Source organism: Cydia fagiglandana, chromosome 15 (genome assembly GCF_963556715.1).
Source record: "Cydia fagiglandana chromosome 15, ilCydFagi1.1, whole genome shotgun sequence".
Taxonomy (NCBI): domain Eukaryota; kingdom Metazoa; phylum Arthropoda; class Insecta; order Lepidoptera; family Tortricidae; genus Cydia; species Cydia fagiglandana.
In genome coordinates this window covers 17,924,247-17,948,946 of record NC_085946.1, presented here as the reverse complement: position 1 = coordinate 17,948,946, position 24,700 = coordinate 17,924,247, and the positions used below count along the sequence as shown (strand labels likewise).

At 37.8% G+C, this 24,700-nt stretch overlaps 1 protein-coding gene across 1 annotated transcript in view; it reads left to right on the top strand.

Annotated features, from left to right (window-relative positions):
* The first annotated feature begins 305 nt into the window (after window positions 1-305).
* The window catches only part of LOC134671616 (probable tubulin polyglutamylase ttll-15), a 41,943-nt gene continuing 17,548 nt past the window's right edge, over window positions 306-24,700 (top strand). The window contains exons 1-4 of the mRNA XM_063529475.1: window positions 306-950; window positions 7,066-7,802; window positions 10,530-10,692; window positions 11,182-11,268. Coding sequence (XP_063385545.1) covers window positions 306-950; window positions 7,066-7,802; window positions 10,530-10,692; window positions 11,182-11,268 — 1,632 coding nt within the window. The remainder of the gene's footprint in view (window positions 951-7,065; window positions 7,803-10,529; window positions 10,693-11,181; window positions 11,269-24,700) is intronic.

Sequence of the window (24,700 nt, the reverse complement as noted above, 5' to 3'; positions counted from 1 at the left end):
AGAGTCCTTCACAAAAGACGACGTACTACCCACAAGCGGCTGCAACACCGACGCAACATGCTTTGCAAGATCGTAAGTGGGAGAAGAGATTTGACTCACGATAGGCCGCAAAGGCACATTCCTTTTATGTACTTTTGGCAATCCGTACAGTTTAGGTGGCAGTACGATCTTGGGTTTGTACAACCGATCGAACACGTCTTCTTCGAACAACTCCCTGTTGTCTTTGATGACAGCCCTAATGCGACGAGAGACCCTAGCTGTAGGGTTGTACGAAACAGGCTTGTATACGAGACTGTCATCCAGTAATGGTGAGCTTTGACGTTGAGTCGCTCTTCACCAATGTTCCCGTTAAAGAATGTCTAGAAGTAGTCAGAAGGAAACTGAGCGATGAGGGTATATCGGAGTCAGTAATGGTGTTGCTGAGGAACTGCTTGGAAGGAAGCTACTTTTTGTATTGTGGAAAGCATTACCTCCAGATTGATGGGGTAGCCATGGGTAGCCCTGTAGCACCGGTTTTGGCAAATATCTGGATGGAGCATATCGAAGCCAGTATAAACTTGCAGCCTTGGGCGGTGAAGTTGTGGAAGCGCTATGTGGATGATGTTTTCTGTATTATGAAGGGTGGGAAGCAGGAGGTGGAGCAACTACTCCGATATCTAAATTCAATTCATCCGAAGACGAAGTTCACGTATGAATTGGAATCACAGCGCAGTTTGCCGTTTTTGGACGTGAAAGTGATTAGTCGAGTGGACGGAACCCTAACTCATACTGTTTATAGGAAACCTACACACACTGACAGGTATTTGAACGCCCTTTCTCACCACCATCCTCGTCACTTACAATCGGTGGTTACCTCGCTAGGAAACAGAGCACATGATCTGTGTGACCCTGAATATTTAGAGAGCGAGATGTCGCATATTCAGGAGGTACTAAGGAGGAACGGGTACAAGGTAAAAAAGTGGCAACCCAGACGAAAGGCAAGGCGGAAACGTCCTGATGTCTCCAGACAGCCGGCATTTTTGCCGTATGTAAAAGGGGTAACGGATAAAGTTGGCACAGTACTTGGAAAGTACTCTATAAAGACGGTGTACACACCTTTATCCAAAGTAGCAGGGAGCCTAAGGTCACCGAAGGACGTTATTCCGTTCCAGTCACCTGGCGTTTATAAAATAGATTGCAGTTGTGGTAGTTCCTATATCGGAGAAACTAAGCGCACCATAGCAGAAAGAGTTAAGGAACATATCGCAGCTGTCAAAAATCGTCAGGTCAACAAGTCTGCGGTGGCTGAGCATTTGCTGGAGTCAGGACCAAACCACTGGATTGAGCTGCATAACCCTAAAATCCTCTCCACGGATCGCCATTTCTACAGTAGAAAAGTGCGGGAAGCCATTGAAATCAAAAAACATTGCAATTTTAATCGGGACGAGGGTTTTAAGATCTCATCCACATGGAATCCAGTCATTAGTAAATGTAAGCGGAAACGAATATCGACAGTCGATAAATCGAATATCGTTAGTGTTGTGTGTCGACAGAGTGACATCCCTAGTGCGCAAAACGTTCAAACTGATAAACAAGACCAAGTGCGGGTAGTTCGAAAAACTCGCGCGGCTAGAAGATGTTGATGTCAACTTGAGCCAGTCTTCTCCGAGACCACGGGGACAACGCCGTCCTCGAAACGTCGGAGGTAAATCTTAAAACTTAAATACGCGATTAAGTCCCGTTGTGCAGTTTGATAAAATAAATATTGCCTTCAATGTACGCTGACATCAGTGTGTTTGACGTTACTTGTCACGCTTTTAATAATTTGCAATACATTGCGTCTTAGAATAAACTTTAAAGTGTAATAAAAATCAAAACATAAGTTATTTTCAAAAGTTGCTGAACAAATGTTGGTCAGTTTGAGGAGTACAGCCTACAGTTTTATTTATTACTCCTGTTACAGAAAACACACGGTAAACACAATGTAGGTTTATATTGCTATTATCTTTATATGTGTAGTTTATAATTAGAATATTGTTTAGAATAACCTGATTTGTGATTCATAATTCTTCTCGTTATCTACAATCCTGCACTAAGTACAAGTTTTCTGTTTGACCCAATGGTTGACTGATAGAAAATGCCTCAAGGCATTAAGTCCGCCATTTGTACATTTTTTTATCGTGCAATAAAGTTTAAATAAATAAAATAAAATAAAATACTGAATAGCACAATAGCAAAATATAGTTGTTAGAGTTTAGTTTTAATTTTAATGTTTAGTTTAATTATTCTGTTAATACTTTTTTTTGTTAATAAACCCTATTCGACTGATGGTTTATTTTTATATTATACAGCAAAATGTTTTGCTGAGCAATGAATTAGTTTTTAGGTTAGGTTAGTATAGCGCGTAGCCAACGTGTCACGAAAAAAATGCCATAACCTGCCCCTCTACACTTTGCATCATGAATATCATGATCAATTAGCATGGAAGCTGACCAGTTTTTATTTTTTTCAATGCGCTTTCAACATTGTAAACTAAATCTTTAATTTTCTTAAATAGTGTACCTACTTGCTTAAATAATGTCTGGAAGAGATCGCTTTTAGCGATAAAACCGCCTGTTTTGGCTGTACTTTTTTAATTTCTGTGTGTTTTTTAAACTTTATATGGCACAATAAAGAATACTTATTCACTTTCTTATATAAGTACTTACTTATTTCCTGTACTATATACCTACTTACAATACCTGCTTAAAAAAATCTTTTGTTTTTTTATATCCCCCTACCCTAAGAAAGTCTGGAAGAGAGAAGATATCGCTTACAGCAATAAGACCGCCTGTTGTTACCTTTATCAACATTGTAAATATGTTTTTCAATTTGTTTTCTTTGTGGTGCAATATAAATATTTACTTCGACATTCGAGGAAAGGCACCGTGACCTACAGACGTCCCTTTGTTTACCAAACGTGAAAGTTAGAAGCTAATTACTGGTAATTAAGGATTGTTTTATTTAGACGACAATTTAAGGTTCATTAAGTGCTGTTTTATTCAACTAGGTACAGTCATCTCCAATAATAATATTGTTCTTCGAAGGCCGCATAAATATGTGACACGCTGTTATGGCTCTATACATATATAAGATCGCGTCAGTTATTTTGGTGGCCTTTGTAGTGTAACATATTATTGCAGGTGACTGTACTTCTATAATCCTCATGCCAAATTCTGTCAAAAGTATACAGAGTGTCAGAGGGCCTACCGCGAAAAACGAAAATCGAATCCTGATGATCAGTGATCGTACATTTTCCAGCATTTTTGGTGCAGCAGAGTGGTGTTAACGGAATTGATATAGATAATTTCAACTGAAATGGTAAATTAAGGTTAATATTAAGGGGTCATCCATTAATTACGTCACACGAATTTTTAGGTTTTTTGACCCCTCCCCCCCTCCTTGTCACACTTGGTCACATTTGGCAAACCCCTCCCCCCCAGTGTGACGTCACATTTTTTCTACGAAATCGCCAAATCGAATTAAGTAATTATCTAAGTATTATTAATATTTTATCAAAATATTTTTGACTATATAAATATTAGTAATTTTATAACCCAAAACTGCTTAGGAAAGAAAATTAAACGAATAAAAACGATTATCGTTTTAAAAACTTGTTATTTAAATGTACAGCGAATAAAATAATTTAAATAAATTTTCGGTTACTGATGATGTTAAAGTGACGTTACAAAGTTTGTGTCTCCCCCCTCCCCCATGTCACAATATGTCACATTTTCTTGACCCCCTCCCTCCCCCTAAACGTGTGATGTAATTAATGGATGACCCCTAACGTAATTAACGCTAATTAATCATTAGGGTTGAAATTATTTAGGTATACCAATTCCGTTAACACCACTCCGCTGCACCAAAAATGCTGGAAAACGTACGATCACTGCTGGTGATACTCCTCGGATATTAATAGTCTTATATTTTCTTTAATAAATAGCATGATGGGACCAATTAAGTATTTAAAATGAAACTTCAACGAATAAATAATTTGCTTTATTGTTTCTGATTTTCTAACACTGCTCCGTTTTAAAGCACCTTGTCTGTAATGACCAACCAACCAGACATAACTCTAGGACAATTTAGGACTCTAGGGGCCACTTGTACCATTCCACTAACCCTGGATTAGCCGTTAAAACCTGGAGTTACCATAGTTACCAGTACAATTTGACACTGGGTTAACGGTTTAACCGCTTAACCTCGGGTAAGTGCGATGGTACAAGTGGCGCTAGGAGAACTAAACTAAGAGGTACTAAAATTAACATACAACAAGTACATTATTATAGTCCATGTGACGTCAAATTTTCAACCTTATGACAATGTATTAAAGTACACATTTGTAAACATACATACATTTGCCGGCAACTACTCGCATATGACCTTAAATGCGTCATACCAGTTTACCATCTTTTAGAAAGTGTTGCTTGTCCTTCTCTCGCACAGATAGCCTTTCACATTGCATCTCTTTCTCTCCTCATATTATGGACCATTCAGTCTTGACGTACATCTTTGCGCACACGCATGCTTTAAAAGTTTTCCGAGATATTGTAGTTTTGTTTATTTAGGTATTTTTAATTGTGTTTGATGAATTATAAAATGGAAGACAATGAAAATGTAAGTAATGGTTTATGATTAATATTTAAGTGCTTACGATTATTTATTCATGATAAATATGATGATACTTGGATATTACTTAGTTATTTGCGTATAATCTGAAATAAAGAACTCATTTACTTACTCCACTAAAATATGTACCATGCTACATACATATAGATGGTCAAGCAAATCTTGTCAGTAGAAAAAGGCGCGAAATTCAAATTTTCTATGAGACGATATCCCTGCCCAGCAAACATTTTTGGTCGATATTCCGAAAAAGGCACCTATTTTAGGTCGCATTATTTAGGGGACCAAAATGAGGCACGTCGAATCGACGTCGTGGGCACGTCGAGTCGACATAAATGGGGAAAAAACGCACGTGCCGGCGACGTATTTATTGACGGTAAATTAGTGATTACAACCATTAGGTCAACACTAGATCATATTTCCGACGTGGATTCGACGTCGCCACGACGTGCCGCGTAGTTAAAATGTACTAATTTGGTAATCTTTACCACCTTTAGACTTGATGGCGACATATTTTTATCCATATAATTACTCTGCGAGGCAATATTTAGATGAGACGCGATGAAGAGAAAAAGAGACACAAACATTACGCTTATATATTCTTTTCACTCAGATACAAAATGTCTAACAAGAAAATACCTTTAAGTTGTGCAATGATAATGGCGGCCACTAAGTCATGTAAAATAATTTAGGCCGATTACGCTGATGAAGAACGATGAAATCTAGTGCACAGAAAATTTTTTCGTACAGTATATTAGGTTTACATACAAAACTATCGATGGGCTTTTGAAATATTTAAGTTTTCAACATTTTATAAAATCAAAATGCATATATTTGCTTGTAATTGAGTGTTGTAATTGAATATTTGTGTGTGTGAGTGTATTGACTTGATCAAAAATATTGTTTTATTTTGAATATTAGCACAATGAAGTACCGTGCGATGGCACCATTCAAGATATAATAACTTAAATTATGCAATTTCATATTTAGCATCTCGTTATAATGAAAGAACATGGCGGCACAACCTTATGGTATTGATTGTACTTTACAAGTGATTTTAAATATTTGGTCGCAATTTGGTATCTATTTTAAGTAACATTTACCTAAAATTAGTAGCTAAATCAACATAAATTCGACGACCTAAAGGTCTCCGTATAAGAAATAATTACGTCGCAAATACACCTAAAATGTCTTATTAGTACATTTGACCTATTGGTCAGACTTTGCAGTTAATTTTACCTAATATTTCGACTTATTTTCAACCATTACGTCCCTGACTTCATGGTCCCCGTATAAGAAATAATTACGTCGCATATACACCTAAAATGCCTTATTAGTACATTTGACCTATTGGTCAGGGTTCGAAGTTAATTTTACCTAATATTTAGACAGATTTTCAACCATTAAGTCCCTGACTTCATGGTCACCGTATAAGAAATAATTACGTCGCATATACACCTAAAAGGCCTTATTAGTATATTTGACCTATTGGTCAGGGTACGAAGTTAATTTTACCTAGTAATTCGACTTATTTTCAACCATTAAGTCCGTGACTTCATAGTCCCCGTATAAGTAATAATTACGTCGCAAATACACCTAAAATACCTTATTAGTAGATTTGACCTATTGGTCAGGGTTTAAGGTTAATTTTACCTAATATTTCGCCTTATTTTCAACCCCTAAGTCCCTGACTTCATGGTGTATTTATGAAGTGAAATTTACGTTTTATTATCCCTATATTTTGACTTGGAAGTAAAAGTGTACAATACGTAAAATAATTGGTGACTTAGGACGTAATTTTCACTTAAATTGGTAAAACCTTCTTCGAGCCTAGGAAAAAATACTTAAAATGTTTGCTGGGTGCGCGCCTACATTTTTCAAATTTGCCGCCTTTTTCTACTGACAAGATCTGCTTGACCAAGTATAGTACATACATAGGTACATAGTAATTAAAAAAAAAATTAAACTGTTTATTTTTAAAAAAGAATTAACATTCCATTAGCTTAGAACTAATCTTACATTTTTAAGATTATCAGAACTAAGACACATGGGGAGCAACCCCTATCATAATTATTGAACATTATCATTAAGTGTTTTAGTTACATGCTACTGAGTCTTTTTACATTTATCTCTATCAAAAATTCTAAATTTAAGTACTTTGTTTCCATCTACTCGTACTGGGGATCGTAAGCAGATTTAGTTCTCATTTATTTTCTGTATTATAAATCCTTTCCACATGCCTATTTTAATTCTAGAAAATTTTTCAATATTCCAAGAAACGTCTCGATCCCCGAATAACGCATACTTACTAACAATATTCATTGACTAACTTCTTCCAAGTTTCTGAATAAAAATGCAAATAATCCCGTGACGTGAATGGATTCATTCAATTCCTAACACAAAATTATTTGTTTATAGGTCGACCAAATATCGGAAAACCAAGTAAACAGCGAAAATTCCAAAGATGAGCCACGAGACAAAAAGGACAGCAAAGACTCGAACGCAAACATATTCCTTCTAATTTGTATAATTGGTGTATCTTTAGGAATCTTATTAGAAATACTAAACATTCAAAATAGATCGTGCAAAGATGAAACAATGAAGACTGTCAGCAAATACTGGGTTTATTCTGCCTACAGCGACGTTGAGAATAGAAACGGTCTTCTCAAACACGTGCATTTAGTTTTAGAGAGAGTCGGATACGAGAAAAGCACTAATCAAACGCCGTGGAGTCTCCTTTGGTCCCACGACTACCCATTTAGAGTTCTATACCCTAAATTACACAAGTTAAAACCACATCAAAAAGTAAACCACTTCCCTGGCACAGGCTTTATAACAAACAAAGTGGATCTAGCTACCACAGACTATAAATACATCCCGAAAGCTTTCAAACTGCCAAAGAACAAGGAAGACTTCATAAAATACGCCGCTGAAAACAAAAATGCGTTATTCGTAGAAAAACATAACCAACACAGAAAAGTGTATTTAAAAAACGTGAGCGAAATTGACTTGTCAAATGGGGAAAGTTTCGTGCAGGAGTACGTGCAGAAACCGTTCTTGGTGGATGGACATAAGTTCGATATTGGCGTGTACGTGGTGCTGACATCTGTGAATCCTTTGAGAGTGTATTGGTACAAAGGCGATGTTCTGTTTCGGTAAGTGATTAACACTTGAAATATAATACTTATTGCCTTAATTTTATCTATCCTTAAAAAATCTCTCGTTAAAAAATTTGACCATATCTCCCGTGTTGTGTTATGACTTATGTGTTATTTTTTACTGATTAAGTAGGTACATTATGTAAAATGAGCATCTTTTTTTGATTGACCAACTACTAAGGCTTTCATAACACAGCTTTTAAGTAGTAGATGGTTTGACAAAAGCCTCATAATAATATATGACTAGGCACAGCAAGAAAGTTAGCCTTGTAATCCCATGCATTTGTTTGTTTGTACTTACATTATTATTTTCGCAAAGAGCTATCGCATCTGTAGGTACAGTTACCTACTTATTCCATGCTGTTGTAGCAAGATCTCTCAACTTAAACAGTATTTCTTACGGTGAAATATTTTTTATGGTCTAAGTAATAACGAGCACCTAACTAGCTTTGGGAATTGTTTGAGAAGGTATTTCTGACTTTTAATAATACATGAGAGGTAAACTTAGGTAAGTACTAAAATATTTATGGTTTCCACGAAGGTCTGGTGGTACACGCGTAGGTACCTACGACCGATGGTACTGTATTGAGGTCATCAAACTCTACTCGGATCTTAATGTATATCCAGAATGTTTACGAGCTCCTATTTATTTTCTATGGTCACTCAAAGATTTCCAGAGACTATAGTACGTTTTTTTTAGCATTAGAAAGAACTTCGCAGAAGTTCGCTTGTGGTTCTAAATCTGGCACTTTTAGCGGCAATAATTTGAAGTAAATTATATGTATTGACCATGCTACATTAGATAATTCAATAATTATTAACAATTAACGAGCCTGATAAAAACTGCATGCTTGCTTCTGCGGAGTTCTTTCTAATGCTAAAAAAACGAACTATAGTAGTGTACCCTATGATGGGCGTGGAACCAGTAATGGGACAAAAAACCACAAATCCTGTAAAATAAGTGTCTAAAAGTAGTTTATAAACATTGCCTGTATATTATCATAAATAAGAGTCCTAGAGCTGTTTCAGTTTGAATTTTTATTAAATTTGGTTGTTTTTTAAGAAATTGGCGTCAACCCAAAAGTTGTCGTGTCACTGAAAAAAAATACCACTACGAATTCTTAACAACTTCGCTAAGAGAGGTGAGTTAATTTATTAAATTTTAATTAATGAATACTTGATGAAAACTAGAATGTGTTTTGTTAATTGCATTTACCATGAGATAAGGTATATAACATACTATGTTGTGACTCCACAGATGTAAAAAAATAGTGGTATTTGGCCCAATCCCATTATAGGAGCTGTAAAACTGCATACCTCCTATAATGGGACAATTTACATAATGATGCTTGCCATGCCATCATTTCATGTTTAAACAATACAGAAGTAAATTTAGTTACGAAATATGTCAACCAGGAAGTATTCTCGGACTTCGGATAAATTAATATCGTTTTTTAGTGTGGGTCAAATCTTGGTAGCCGAGTTTGAGCCACTTTCCGGTTTTCCGATTGAGTTGAAATTTTGTATTCGTAATTAAATATGCAAATCGGATGATAATGCAATATTATGATAACATGGACCAGATCTGATGACCTATTTCACTATTTTATACTGACACAGCAGTGTCCATTACTGGGGGGCCCATTACTGGAGCTTTGGAGAAGCTCTGGAGAAAAATAGCATAGTTTTAATTTGTTAAGTATGTGGAAACTCATTGCAGTATCTTTGATACAACACGCCTGAAACATGAAAGACGGGTAGGACTTTCATCTTTCAATACGCTAAGCGGTAGACCATTCACATGTATTAGGGAAATATCACAAATACTCCAAATTCCCTCTTAAATGTCCCATGACTGGTGCTGTTACTATATAATGATACTAATCAGAGCCTATCAGTTCTGTAGTCACCACACGGGATTGTTATGCCATTTATATATACCTCGTTTTTTTTAGCATTAGAAAAAAGGTAAACAATCTTGATGTGTCTTTTAATTGAAAAACATATTTTAAAAATAAGTTACGGCAAATATGTAACAATTATGAATCTAATACGATCATTTATATTCTTCTGCTTTCATAAGTAATAATTTTTGGTTTTTAAAAAGCGTTTTTCAATTACAAGACATGTCAAGATCGCTTACCTTCTTGCAAGTTCTTTCTAATGCTAAAAAAATAAACTATAGGGTTCTTGCTTAATTGGAAATGCTATAGCTTAAGTATTGAACAACCAATGTAGCCAAGACCCTAAATGGCGCAACAATCGCGAAGCATTGTTAATGGCTCCTCTACACGATGGGCCAGCGACGGCCACTTCAAGGGACGCATTTATGCGTTAGAGGGAGCAAGTGATATTGTTATCTCATTCTATCGCATGGCTGCGTCCCTTGGAGTGGCCGGCGCTGGCCCATCGTGTAGAGGAGCCATTAGATTAGCGAACATATCGCCCGCCATGTAAAGTCTCCATCAGAGAGAAAATATCTGAATCTTGATTACACAAGCGTTAGCAAAGGTCTCCGTTTCCGCTTGGACAAAAACGTTTTCGTATGTCCGGATGTTCTCCTCTAGAGGCCTGAAGCTCGTGTTTTTTTTTTGATTAGGTTAGATTTTTGGTCGTTTAAATTTATTTTTTGGATTGTTGTCGAAATGGCGGAGCCTTACATTTCACAGAGCCACTAATAACAGAGACATTGTTCAGATATATTGTGATCACTTCCATTTTCAGGTACTGTCCTGCAAAGTACCACCCCTTCGACCCCTCAGTTTTGGATAAGTATGTGGTGGGCGACGACTACCTGCCGACGTGGAAGGTGCCATCGCTGGCTCACAGCTACACGGAGCTCGGGTTCAGCATGAAAGATGCCTTCGACATCTATGCCACGTCGAAGGTAAGTCTATTTGTCATTAATATCATCCCTTCTGGCATCCAGGGCATAAAATTCCATTTTGACCAGTGCTGTTCATATCGATATTTACAAAAAAAAGTTTAAATTAGAGAATATCGCGAGAATTCACCGCTAGGGTCGCTACAAATACGGTTTCTAGTGCAAAAAAACACACAAACGCTCAAGAGTACATTACGATACCAATGCCAAAAATAGGAAATTACCTTCTCGCACGTGTATTGTAGGTACAACGTAATACAGTACATAATCCAGGCAATCCGACCCTAGGGCAGTAAAGTAGCACGAGAGTAGCACCATAGATGTACCCATGTACCTCCTGTAAAAAATATTTTGTGTTTCATGCTGAATTTTTTTAGTCATAAGTTATGACGTCAGACATGCGTGGTTAAAATCTGTCGATTTACTCCAGCCCACGGCGTATTTAAATTTTATAGTAAAGCAATATTCACTTTGACATTTGAATGTTTCCAGGGCAAAGATCCTGTAAGGATGTGGGAGGATGTGCAGGAGGCTATTGCGGGCGTCTTTCACTTGAAGGAGAAATATGTCATTGAAGCTGTGAGTATTCATACGAATAAGTCCTTGGGCCCGATTTGACTCGAGTTTAATGAGACAAATGACATCCTAAGGCAAAGACGCTTTCCAGATAGATTTCCGTACATTAACCCGCCTCTTGCCATCTCTATTGCACGCGCTATTATATTGTTGTCCCGCCCATGATGCCGGCTGATACGAACTTTGAGATACATCAAAAATTCACTAGAGATACCTACCATAATATTTAACGGATATGTCGTATCTTTAGCAAATTTTTGACGTATCTTAAAGTTCGAATCAGGCTGAAATGTCACTATGCGAGTATGCAGCAATATAAGGTAATTATGCGCGTGCAATAGAAATAGCAACAAGCGGACCAATTCTCGAAAATGTGTTTCCGTGAAAATACGATGGAAAACAATTATGCACTAATAGTACATCTATATTTTGTATCAATCAGATATGCGAGTGGCAGTGTACTACATTTATTATGGCTTCTCTACACGATGGGCCAACGCCGGCCACTCCAAGGGTCGCAGCCATGCGGTAGAATGAGATAGCAATATCACTTGCTCCCTCTAACGCATAAATGCGTCCCTTGGAGTGGCCGGCGTTGGCCCATCGTGTAGAGGAGCCATTATATTAGAGGAAAGTTTGAAAAATTTCCGGCTCGGTAGCTTAGTTGGTTAAGAGAGGATCAAAGGTCGCAAGTTTGAGTCTTGCCCGAAGCAGTGTTTTTATTTTCTTTAATATATATATATATACATGATATCCTCATATATACATACATTCATAATAGCCAATGGTAAAATAGTTTGAAATTAAAATTCATAAAATTACCCGGGAATAGAATGAGACAGACTGCGACTTTTTTATTACCTATCTCTTAAATCACTACTGAAATATCACAAAGTAAGCAATAAACACCATCATAGTGCGTCCATATACACGATGTAACATGAGGAAACCGAATAATTATAACTCGAATCCCAGCGGCTTTCCTAATTTAAGGTTTATGATTGTCGTGTCGCCAGTGTAACTTACTCGACTCAAATCGGCCCCTTAATCATCCTTGTTACTACGCAGAGTTCAGATGTATAGGATCAACACCATTAATGTACTATTTGCGGCAATTTAATGCTAACTAATTATCCAAGTGAATTGAATATAATGCCATTCACCAGACATAGCTACATTAGCTACTTAGAATCATTGATAATAATGAATGAACTGATGAAATTGAATGAGATCAAACTGTATTGTAACTAGTCTGTGACATATTATACTTAGATACAGTGCTTATAGATATCAATATTAGGTACACGCCTACCAAGAAGGCAAGTGAATAAGATATGTGGGCTTGGATCACAGATCACTGTACATGTACCTACATATATTTCTCTACAGTCTACCTACATCAACATCGCTCTACGTGACTACCAGAGACCGGAATTTTCATGGCAGCTTTGAGTTCTCATTTATCGACTTCCTCTTCTTTATCCTCGCGTATCCCGTTACGCGGGTCTCATTTATCGACTTCCGATAAACATATCGATATATACCTAGAACACAACATATTAAAAAACTTTAGTTTAAAAGTGGAGGTAAACAACAGGCGAACTTATCACTAAAGTGGGATCTCTTCCAGACAAAATTAGTGTTCAAAATCTGTTTTAGTGCTAACAAGGTGTTCTATTATTTTTTTTTACAAATTTTATTTATTTTATCGTATGGCTACAAACTAGCCGCTTGATAATTAATTGCTTATTGAATAGGTACTATAGTTTAACATCTAGTTTCTTCACCCATTGGGTTTTTTTTTTTTTTTTTATGTTTATTTGCCAGAATACGTTACAATTAGGTTTTAATACAGTTTTAGTTTCAGTATTCAGTCGACATGAAGCCAACATGCAAAATGTATGTAAATTACATTTACTAGTAGGGTACATCATCAGGTACATGCATAAAATGTCAATAATCTTAATAAAACAATGTCAATTCATTACAAATAAAATTAAAAATAGAAATACTTAAAATTGCACATATAAAAATTAAAAATTAAAAAATAAGCTAAAATAAAATGATTTGGTATGTCAGAGTTATGTCTTGAATGAATTTACTTATATCACAATTTGAAATTTAAATAGTCCTTAATAGTATAAAAACAATGATCTTGTAGCCACTTAGTCAGTTCTTTCTTAAATTCATTTCCATGCAATATTCTCAATTCATGAGGAAGGTTATTGAACAAAACAATACACATGTTATACGCATTTTTCCTATAGATGTCAGATTTACAAGCTGGCTGGTATATCATATTTTTATACTGGGCTCGTAGCTCCCTTGCAAACATGTCTTCTCTGTTTTTAAAATATTCTGGGTGGCTTTTAATAAATAGACATGCCTTTAAAATGTACATAGAAGCTAAGGGGAGAATCTTAAATTTTTGGAATAGAGGTCTGCAGCTATCGTCAAATCGAACTCCACCTATTTCTCTTAAACATTTTTTCTGTATTATGAATGCCCTCTGAACGTCAACAGAATTGCCCCAGAGCAAAAGTCCATAATTGAGAGTGGACGAGACATACCCATGGTAAGCAGTTAACGCGGCCCGAACAGAAACTGAATTCCTTAGACTTCTTAAGGCGAACACAAACCTCGATAACTTGGAACATATCAAGTCCACATGATCTTTCCAATTCAAATGTTGATCGATAACTAAACCTAAGAATTTCGTAGTTTGATTTTCTTCAATAGGAGTATTATTAAGGTTAACATTTAAATGTACTGGATTTGAGTTATACGAATGGAATTGTAAAAATGAAGTTTTGCTTATATTAATTTTGAGGTCATTATTTTCTATCCATGTGTTTACATCAGTCAGTGCTTTATTTACGTTCGATTCGTACATAATTTTGTCAGTTCCTTTTATTATTAATGTTGTGTCGTCTGCGAAAAGTATACACTTTTGTGATGTTGCTTGCGGCAGATCGTTGATATACAGCAAGAACAATAAAGGGCCTAAATTACTCCCTTGTGGTACCCCTGACCCATTTACACGACCCTGAGACCTGTACTTCTCCCTTATAAGTTTATTATCCTCAGTAACCATTCTTGAGATTTCAGTACATTGGATTCGATTGACTAAGTAACTTCTCATCCAATCAAGGGCATTACCTCTAATACCATAGCAACTAAGTTTGGAAAGGAGCTTCGAATGATTAACGCAGTCAAAAGCCTTACTCATGTCGAGAAATATTGATGTCACTGGTATTTTGTCATTAATAGCCTCTGATATATCTTTAATAAAATCAAAACAAGCTAGTTCAGTTGAGCGTGACTTTCGAAACCCAAATTGTTCAGGCAATAATATGTTATGTAAAGTTAGATAGTCAATTAGTCTTACAATCATAGCTTTCTCAATAACCTTTGACATAACAGGGACCAAAGTAATGGGTCTGTAATTATTTGGATCTTTCCGGTCTCCTTTCTTGAAAAGTGGTTTTACAATAGAGAATTTAAGCTGTTCAGGAAAAGCGCCATGAACAAATGACAGATTTATCAGGTGTGCCATAGGACGACATAAATATGGAGCATTGTTTTTAAGTAAAATTGTTGATATATCGTCATAGCCACAAGACTTGCTACTTTTAAACGACATTATTAACTTATAGACTTCATTTTCATCAACGGGTCTTAAAAATATAGATTTAACTTGGTTCTTTTGACTGTTAAAATTAATTGGTGAATTATGATATGGAATGTGATTATTAACAATATCGATAAAAAAGTCATTAAAAATATTACATATGTCCTGAGGATTATAATATGTTACATTATTATAAGTCAATACATTAATGTTATTACTAGGATCACTGGAGTTACACCGATTTATTAAGTTCCAGGTCGCTTTACATTTGTTTTTGTTTGACTGTATATACCGATTATTACTCAACTGTTGAGATTTATGCATACATTTTCTTAACATGCGGCTATACTCTCTGAAACAAGTTTTACAACTATTATTCCTTTTCTTTCTGCACATGATATACAGCTTGCGTTTTATATGGCAGGATTTTTTTAATCCTTTAGTTAGCCAGTTTATATTTTTTCGACGGTTGTTCACTCTTACTTTTATCAGCGGGAAGCAGAGATTAAAAAATAGGCAGACTAAATCGTAAAATAATCTAAAGGAATCCTGCAAGTCACTTGCATCTAATACATCAGAATATGATAGAGCAGCTAGGCATTGTCTAAATTTACGGGTTGCGTTCACATCAGGGCGGAGCAGGTCCAGGGAAACTCCGGTATATTTCCTCTTGGGGCAGTCGTAGATGATGTGATTAATAGTCTGCACTGGAGCCCCGCAATCACACGCCGGTGAATTTCGCCAGCCACACTTAAACATGTAATCCCCACAGAGTCCATGTTCGGTTCTGAGCCTATTCAGCTGGCACAAGTCCCGTCTAGAGCCCGAGAAGCCAAATGGCTTTTGCGTGGGGTCATAGTTAGAGACATCAGCCCTGGGTGGGTTTGCTATCCATTCGTCTTTCCATCTTGTTTTTATATTGAACGGCTTTTCCATCAGGTACTGTGCTGTCTGGTAGGGCGGATGTCGGGATTTCAGACGATGTCGAGGCGGGCACATAAACTCCTGGTGAACCGGTAGATTTGAGTTTCGAGCTATTTTGTTGGCTTCATTTAGTAAAGCCTGTTGCCTTCTAAGATGGGGAGGCGGTATGTGGCTCAGTGCTGGCAACCATTGTAGGGGGGTTGATTGTATCGTGCCAGATATACAGCGCATAGTTTTATGCAACTGGACGTCGATCTTGTCTGGGTGGGCACTGTTCAACCAAACCGGGGCGCAGTATTCTCCTGCTGAATACACCAGGCTAAGCCCACTTGTGCGCAGTACTTCCGCGCTAGCTCCCCAAGACGTGCCTGTAAGTTTCTTATAGTAGAAGAGCCGGCCGCAAATTTTTTAACCGACTTGATACCACGATGAAATACACAATGGGAAACCATAAAAGTGATGCTAAGTCCGAATTCGATAGTCTGCCACGGCGGAACTTGCCGAAAGTACGAAAAAGAAGGCCACTTCCGGTGCGAAAAAAGGGGGCTGATTTAACCCATCTGATACCGAAATAATAATTATGGCAGCAGTTAGAAATTTACATGTAGACACATAAAAGCGAAGTCTGCCAGTATTTTTTTAGCCGGAAGTGCTTGGCAGACGCTCTCAAAGGTGGCCAACGGGACCCCTAATTTAACCCATCTGATACCACCATGAAACCAATTCCAGTCGGTAGGTATGAACCCTCATGTCAGGAATATATAAGTCTGCCAAGGCTATTCCTGCCGAAACACCTTGGCAGACGAGATTATGTAAGCAAGGTCGGCATTGGTTACCCTACACTAACCCATCTGATACCACCATTAAACCAATTCCAGTCAGTAGGTACGAACCCCCATTTTAGGAATATATAAGTCTGCCAAGGTTTTTCCTGCCGAAACACCTTGGCAGACGAGATTATAAGCAAGATGACCATCGGTTACCGTACACTAACCCATCTGATACCGCCATGAAACCAATTCCAGTCGGTAGGTATGAACCCTCATTTCAGGAATATATAAGTCTGCCAAGGCTTTTCCTGCCGTAACACCGTGGCAGACGAGATTATGTAAGCAAGGTCGGCATCGGTTACCCTACACTAACCCATCTGATACCACCATGAAACCAATTCCAGTCGGTAGGTATGAACCCCCATTTTAGAAATATATAAGTCTGCCAAGGTTTTTCCTGCCGAAACACCTTGGCAGACGAGATTATAAGCAAGATGACCATCGGTTACCGTACACTAACCCATCTGATACCACCATGAAACCAATTCTAGTCGGTAGGTATGAACCCTCATTTCAGGAATTTATAAGTCTGCCAAGGCCTTTCCTGCCGAAACACCTTGACAGACGAGATTATGTAAGCAGCATCCGCATCCGAGGGATCCGTATTTTGGAATTATACAGATTACGGACATTATTAATAGCTGTAGGCTTATTTATTACTTTATTATTATACATATTTGTATCTCCTTCGATATCACGGGCCTATAATCCCGGTTTTTTGATAGGCTTGCGTGGGGACACAGATCCAACACGTAGAGGCCCCTTGGAGAGCTTTAATGTCATGTAGAACGCCTGCTGGAACCCGTTCACAGGTGCAACAATAGACACCCATGAACCGGTCTCAGCAGGCATTGGGACTATTGTAGCAAAAGTGAATAGTATACCGGTCTATGGATTGAAGTTTGGGTGGACTATGAGACTGGGCTATTGTAAAGAGTTCGGACACCTGCCATAACAATGCTAACACACGTTATCGAGGCAGGTGGTGACTTGCCGCTGACTAGATGGGCCCCTGAAACTGCCGTCGTGAAGACGACCAGGGGCATATTATTATGTTATTAATAAAATATATTTATAATTTATTAAACCTAAACTTAATACATTGGAAATTCATTACCTGCTTACGGCAGTAGTAGGGATTAGTGGGTGAGTTCTGGCTCACTGAGCCAGGCCAACATTACAGTCCCTCCCCCTTTTTTCCCTTGTTGAGGCCCTGCAACCTTGCCTTGAACCCAAACTAATGTCATTGTAGCTCGAATCTAACCTAATCTATTTTTATTGCTTTTAAAATATTTCAATTATCTACTTTTGCAAAGTTAAATGTTGTAATCTCTATTTCGCAAAATGGAATTTTAATGTGACTTTAATGTATGTGCAGTCTACTTAGTAATTGGGTTTAAAGATATAAAAACACACATTTTATTTCCTATCCTAAGTATCCTATCCTAAGTTTATTCAAATAATATTCTGAACATATATAGTAACATCATTACTTATTCTGTGTACAGTGGAGAAAACGAATGAAATCATGCAATTTGATTTTGCTATTTTTAAATAAAGAGTAACCAAACAGTATTTTCCACAGTTGTTGGTAATGATACCATCTCTTACAATTTCTCTTCATGAACATTTTATGATACCTAACCTAACCTTCCAGTTTTCGCCCGAATTAATCAAAAAATTCACCAACACCATTTACACCAACCAAATAGAAAACGGGTCCGTGTCCGAATTCGCGATCTCGAGTCCGGGTCCGCGTCCGGGTCCAGGTTCAGGTAGAAGTCGAATTCAAAATCTTGCTTCTTTTGCCAGTAGGGTAACTTGCTTAACAATCAATTAGAAAAAGACAAGTCGTCGAGGAGTTCCGTTCTGATCACCATCAGCAATACCACTTCATCAAATGCCACTGTTCTTAATGTAAATCCTTGTTTGCCTGATGAAAATACAAAAGTCACTATACAATGCCATTCAGATTTGTAGAGTTCCCTCGATTCCTTATGTGTCCCATCATTAGAACTTGAGCTTGACGAAAATGTGACTTAAAAACCTCACGTGCTTAACAAACATAACGAAGAGGACAAATCCCCAAACATGAGCTATGCGTCGTTGAAGAGTTCCATTCTGATCATCATCAGCAGTTTCACTTCATCAAATGTCACAATTTTGAATGTAAATGCTTGGTTTGTTTATAAAAACACCAGTATCACTATATGTTAGGGTGGTTCAAAAAACATTTTTTTTTCCTAAGGGGCACCCCCTTATTTAGTTACACTTATTATGTTGATAAAATACACCAAGTTTCGTAATTTATCTCAACTACAAGGGGACGCCTCACCACGTTGAAATTTTGTAAGTTGTTTGAAACCCAAAAAAAAGAGTATTATTCAGAATTTTATTTAAATATCTGGTTTCACACTATTTGCACATGTGATGTATAAGTTTTGAAGTAGAAAAACATTTTCTTTCAAAATAATATCTTTTAAATCACACTTTCAAATAATGTGAAAACTACTACTTACTTAAAAATCTACGCACGCAGGTATACCAGCAATTTGGAACGCCTTATCGTGACCGGTAAAATAGAGGGAAAAAGGCCTAGGGGTAGAAGTCCCAAACGATGGTCGGACCAAATAGCGGAGGAACTAAAAATACCTGTCAGCGACGCACTCCACCAAGCTACAGAACGGGACCGATGGAGACAACTAGTTGACGGAATCAAACGGAGTCACGATCCTCAGCAATGAGGGACCGATTGAAGAGAGAGAGACATAAAGATCTAAAAAATAGTAACTTAATTTTTTTGGATTTCATACAATTTGAAAATTTCTAAGTGTTTGAGCACCCCCTTGTAGTTAAGATAAGATTACAAAGTTGGTGTATTTTGTCAACATAATAAGTGTAACAAAATAAGGGGGTGCCGCTTCTTCTAGCTAGAGTTTGAATTTTTCCCATACAAACGTGAACCACCCTACTACTATATGTATACCTACAAGATTTGAAGAGTGCCCTCGATTCCTCCTTAATCTCACCCTCAGAACTGGGTTTTGACAAAGACGGAACCAATCTGTATGTATATACTTACAAGTTACAACTCAACTAAAAAAAGAATTTTCAAAATCGATCCCGAAATGACGGAGATATCAAACATTAAAAAAAACCGAATTAATACCTCCTTTATAGGGTTTCGTAGTCAAATGGCAAAAAACGGAACTCTTATAGATTCGTCATGTCTGTCTGTCTGTCTGTGTGTCTGTCCGTCCGTATGTCACAGCCACTTTTTTCCGAAACTACAAGAACTGTTTAAACTTGGTAAGTAGATGTATTCTGTGAACCGCATTAAGATTTTAACACAAAAATAGAAAATAAATACAATAAATTTTGGGGGTCCCCCATACTTAGAACTGAAACTTAAAATTTCTTTTTCATTAAACCCATACGTGTGGGGTATCTATGGATAGGTCTTCAAAAATGATATTAAGGTTTCTAATATAATTGTTTTCTAAACTGAATAGTTTGCGCGAGAGACACTTCCAAAGTGGTAAATTGCGTGCACCCCCCCCCCCCCCCCCTTCAACTTCTAAAATAAGAGAATGACAAACCTAAAAAATATATATGATGTACATTATCATGCAATCTTCCACCGAAAATTGGTTTGAACGAGATCTAGTAGGTAGTTTTTTTTAATCGTCATAAATCGTAAACCGCAATTTTGTTATGTTGCTTGCTGCTACGGAACCCTTCATGGGCGAGTCCGACTCACACTTGGCCGCTTTTTGGGTTTGGGGGGGGGGTGCACACAATTTACCACAAGTGTCTCTCGCGCAAACTATTCAGTTTAGAAAAAAATTATATTACAAACCTCAATATCATTTTTGTTTTGAAGACCTATCCATAGATACCCCACACGTATGGGTTTAATGAAAAAGAAATTTTAAGTTTCAGTTCTAAGTATGGGGGACCCCCCAATTTTTTTGTTTTTTTTTCTATTTTTGTGTTAAAATCTTAATGCGTTTCACAGAATACATCTACTTACCAAGTTTCAACAGTTCTTATAGTTTCGGAAAAAAGTGGCTGTGACATACGGACGGACAGACGCACAGACAGACATGACGAATCTATAAGAGTTCCGTTTTTTGCTATTTGGCTACGGAACCCTAAAAAGGAGGTATTAATTCGGTTTCGGGGCGCAGTACTGTGACGGCCCTGCTTGATGTCACGGACAACATTCTTTGCTCACAAGATAAGGGTGCTCACAAGATATGTGTACACTGCTTGTGCTGTGTAAACGAGGGTAGTTTCCCGCTCCCCCTGCCGCCACCGGCGCCTGCGCCGAGTCATCGGGCGCGGAGAGCTGCGGCCCGCAGTCTGCGCCGGTCCGTCACCGTAAACGCAAGCTCCTGATGACACTCCTCGGTACGGAGTGAAACATGTCGAGCGTTTTTCGACTTAAAATACGTGAGTGACCCGTTCTTAATATATTTAATATGCTTGTGCTACTTGATTTTTCCAGGGCATTTGACTGTATTAATATAGACCTGTTACTATCGAAGCTAAGTTACTATGGATTTGATAATAGTGCTCTGCATTGGTTTCATAGTTATCTCACATTGCGGCACCAATATGTAAAGCTGTCCTCAAGTGATGGACCGGCCAAAGTCTCAGGAAAAATGCCCCTTTCCAGAGGTGTTCCGCAGGGGTCGATACTCGGCCCAATCCTGTTCATCTTATATACAGCAGATGTACGAGCACCTGATGGCCACGAAGGGTTGCGGGGTGCGGGACGCAGCACACGGCTAGAAGAGCGCGGCCGATCGGCCGCTCCGACCAGTCGGCGAGTCACCTCTGAAGCACGCGCACGTCGCTCAGAGTCAATTTTTATAATTTTTATAATTTCGTAATTTTTAGTAATAAATATATAAAAGTATTGCTGGAGTTCTTATTGTCCGCCTGGACAATAGTGGCGACCGTTGGAAGAAACTTGCAAGAACGTTCAAATTTAAACTATCATTTAACCGTTAAATGTAACGGTTGTTTAACGACTCGCCGACTCACCGACTCGGAGAACAAAGGAGTTTGCTGTTGCGTTGCTGGAGCCTGCAAGGACTATCTACGGTGTCTACGTGGCGTCTGCAGGTCTATTCCGGGGGAAGTACGCCTAATTAATTCCATTCCTTTGTTTCAATCCTATTTAAAAAGAAATTGTTTCAATTTGCGTGACGGCTTTCTTGCATCTTAAGCGTTAGGTTTATTCCTAATCTAGCTTGCCTAAAAAACAAGACTATTTGCTGCACGCACCTGTGCTTATCTACTTCTATTGTTCTTTTTCTTTGAATATCGAAGTTAGTTATTTTCAAGCATCATTTAGGTATAATTGCCTGTTTTCCTTATCAAGCTTGCATTGTTAAATATAATACGCATTGCACATTCGGCTGATAATTATTTTGGCTGTACGTATTTATAATTACGCATTTAAATTTTTTATTTGCATACCGGCATAGTTGCGCATATAAAAAAAACCCGTTAGGGTTTGAATTTGCCTAGTCATTAACAGTGTCTCATAGTGATTTGCCGACTATTTCAGCGTTCGCTCGGGCTCAGATCGAGTGAAGCGCTTGCTGTGCTTGGCGCGCAGCATTGTCATCGGCGTGCCTGCTGGCCTGCTGTGTGTTCGGCCGGGGCAATCTTCTTCTTCGGGCGGTCACTGCTGAGACTGGACTTACTGGTTAGACTTTTATTGTTGCTTATTTCATTGTTCAGTGTTTTTGAATTTGACTCTTAAATTTACATACATTTATTCTTACAAATATGTCACCAACGGACGGAATAGTGAAACCTGAGGTTGAGTTAGCTAAATTAATTAAACAACGCGGAAGTATTAAGGGCCGGCTTACTAAGTTTAACGATTATTTAAATAATTTGCTGAAATCCAAGCCTGCCATTTCGACTTCGGCAAAGTATAAAGAGTTAGAGTTGAAGCTAAATAAGTTGCAATCTGTGTTGAGTGAATTTGATGACGTTCAAGGTCAAATTGAGTTACTGCATAGTGATTCTTCTGATCAAGTGCAGGAGCGCGATGATATTGAAAATAAATTTATGTCGTGTTTAGCTGTCGGGCAGGATATATTGGATCATTCGTCTTTTTGTAACAAAGCGCAATCAGTTCACGATGATCAGTCTATGGCCAGCTGTCATTCAAATTCATTCGGTGGCATTAAGTTACCTACTATAAAATTACCGGTTTTCGCAGGAAGTTATTTGCAGTGGCTCGAGTTCAAGGACAGTTTTGAGTCGATGATACATAACAACAACAATATTCCGCTGATTAATAAATTTCATTATTTACGCTCATCCTTGGAAGGGAGTGCGAGTACAGTTATTAAGTCAATCGAGTTCAGTGCAAATAACTACAATCTTGCGTGGGATCTTTTATGCGAACGGTACAACAACAAAAACATTTTAATTAATAACCATTTAAAGGCACTATTTAATTTTGAATGTATGTCAAAGGAGTCTTACAAAGCTCTCAGGTTTGTTGTCGACCATTTTTCTAAACACTTGCGAGCTCTCGAAACACTAGGGCAGCCTACTGACAAGTGGGATGCGCTCATTATATTTATGGTATCTGTGAAATTGGATGTAACAACAAGTAAAAAATGGGAGGAACTTAAATGTAGTCTTAAAGATTTGCCCACTCTAAATGAATTCTATTCGTTTTTGCGGAGCCGTGCTGATGTTTTAGAAACATCATACAATAATCACTCGGACAAGGGTGACCATAAATTTGGGTCGCGGGAACAAAAACCTAAAGGGCAACCTGTTCAATATAAAAGTTTTGCGACTACAGTAGACGAGAAATCAAACCTCACGTGTGATATGTGTAGCCAGGCTCATCGGTTATATGACTGTCCCAAATTAAAAGAAATGAATATTGAAGAACGATTTGATGAGGTTTCTAAGCTTCGAGTATGCAAAAATTGTTTTCGTAAAGGTCACAATGCATTCCAATGTAACTTGCGAGGTTGTTGTCGCATTTGTAAAAAGAAGCATAATACGTTGTTACATAAACAAAACGTGGAAGTAGAGAAATCGACGCCTAGTACCTCTGCTGCGCCGGTGGTGTTGTCGGCGGTGGTATCTGAGGAATCTGAAGGTCAGGCCTTGCTATGTACCGCTTTAGTAAAGGTAGTTTGCAATGGTAAAGCATATACAGCGCGTGCATTTTTGGACCCCGGGAGTCAGTCTTCGTTTATTACGAATGCGTTTAAAAAGCGGTTACGCATAGATACAGACACAAAGTTCGTAAATATTACTGGAATAAACAAAAATGTAACTCGTATTTCGGAAGAATGTCGGCTTCAAATAAGCTCTCGGGTTCGAACGTATGACATAAATGTCAAATGTTTGGTAATCCCAGATATTACCAGTGTATTGCCTGAGTTTCCAATAGACACAACTGAATTTGAGATACCGAGTGAACTTGAGCTTGCGGACCCGAGATTTTATTCTCCTTCAGAGATAGACATTCTGTTGGGATCGAAAGTGTATTGGGCCATGGTCATACCTGAGATGATAAACTTAGGCAAAGATAAACCGGTTTTGCAGAATACTCAATTAGGGTGGTTAGTTGCGGGATCTACGCCCAATTATCATACAACATCAAACGTTGTTTGCAACTTTAGTCAGGAGATTCGTGACTCACTAGAAAGGTTTTGGTTAATTGATGATTTACCTTCTGAAAAAACCTATTCTCCGGAGGAGCAGCTCTGTGAGCAGCATTTTGTAGAAACCTTTTCTCGATTACCTAATGGGAGGTTTTCTGTTCAAATTCCTCTGAAGGAGGCGCCTGAGGAGGCGCTAGGGCATAATTTCAACACAGCAAAAAAGTGTTTAGAAAATTTAGAAAAAAAGTTTGCTAGACAGCCTAACCTAAAACAAAAATATAAAGAGTTTTTGCAAGAATATAGTGATTTAGGTCATTTAACTAAAATTGAGCGTCCTAAATTCGGTGTGTACCTACCACATCATGCTGTGGTGCGCGAAAATCGCGAAA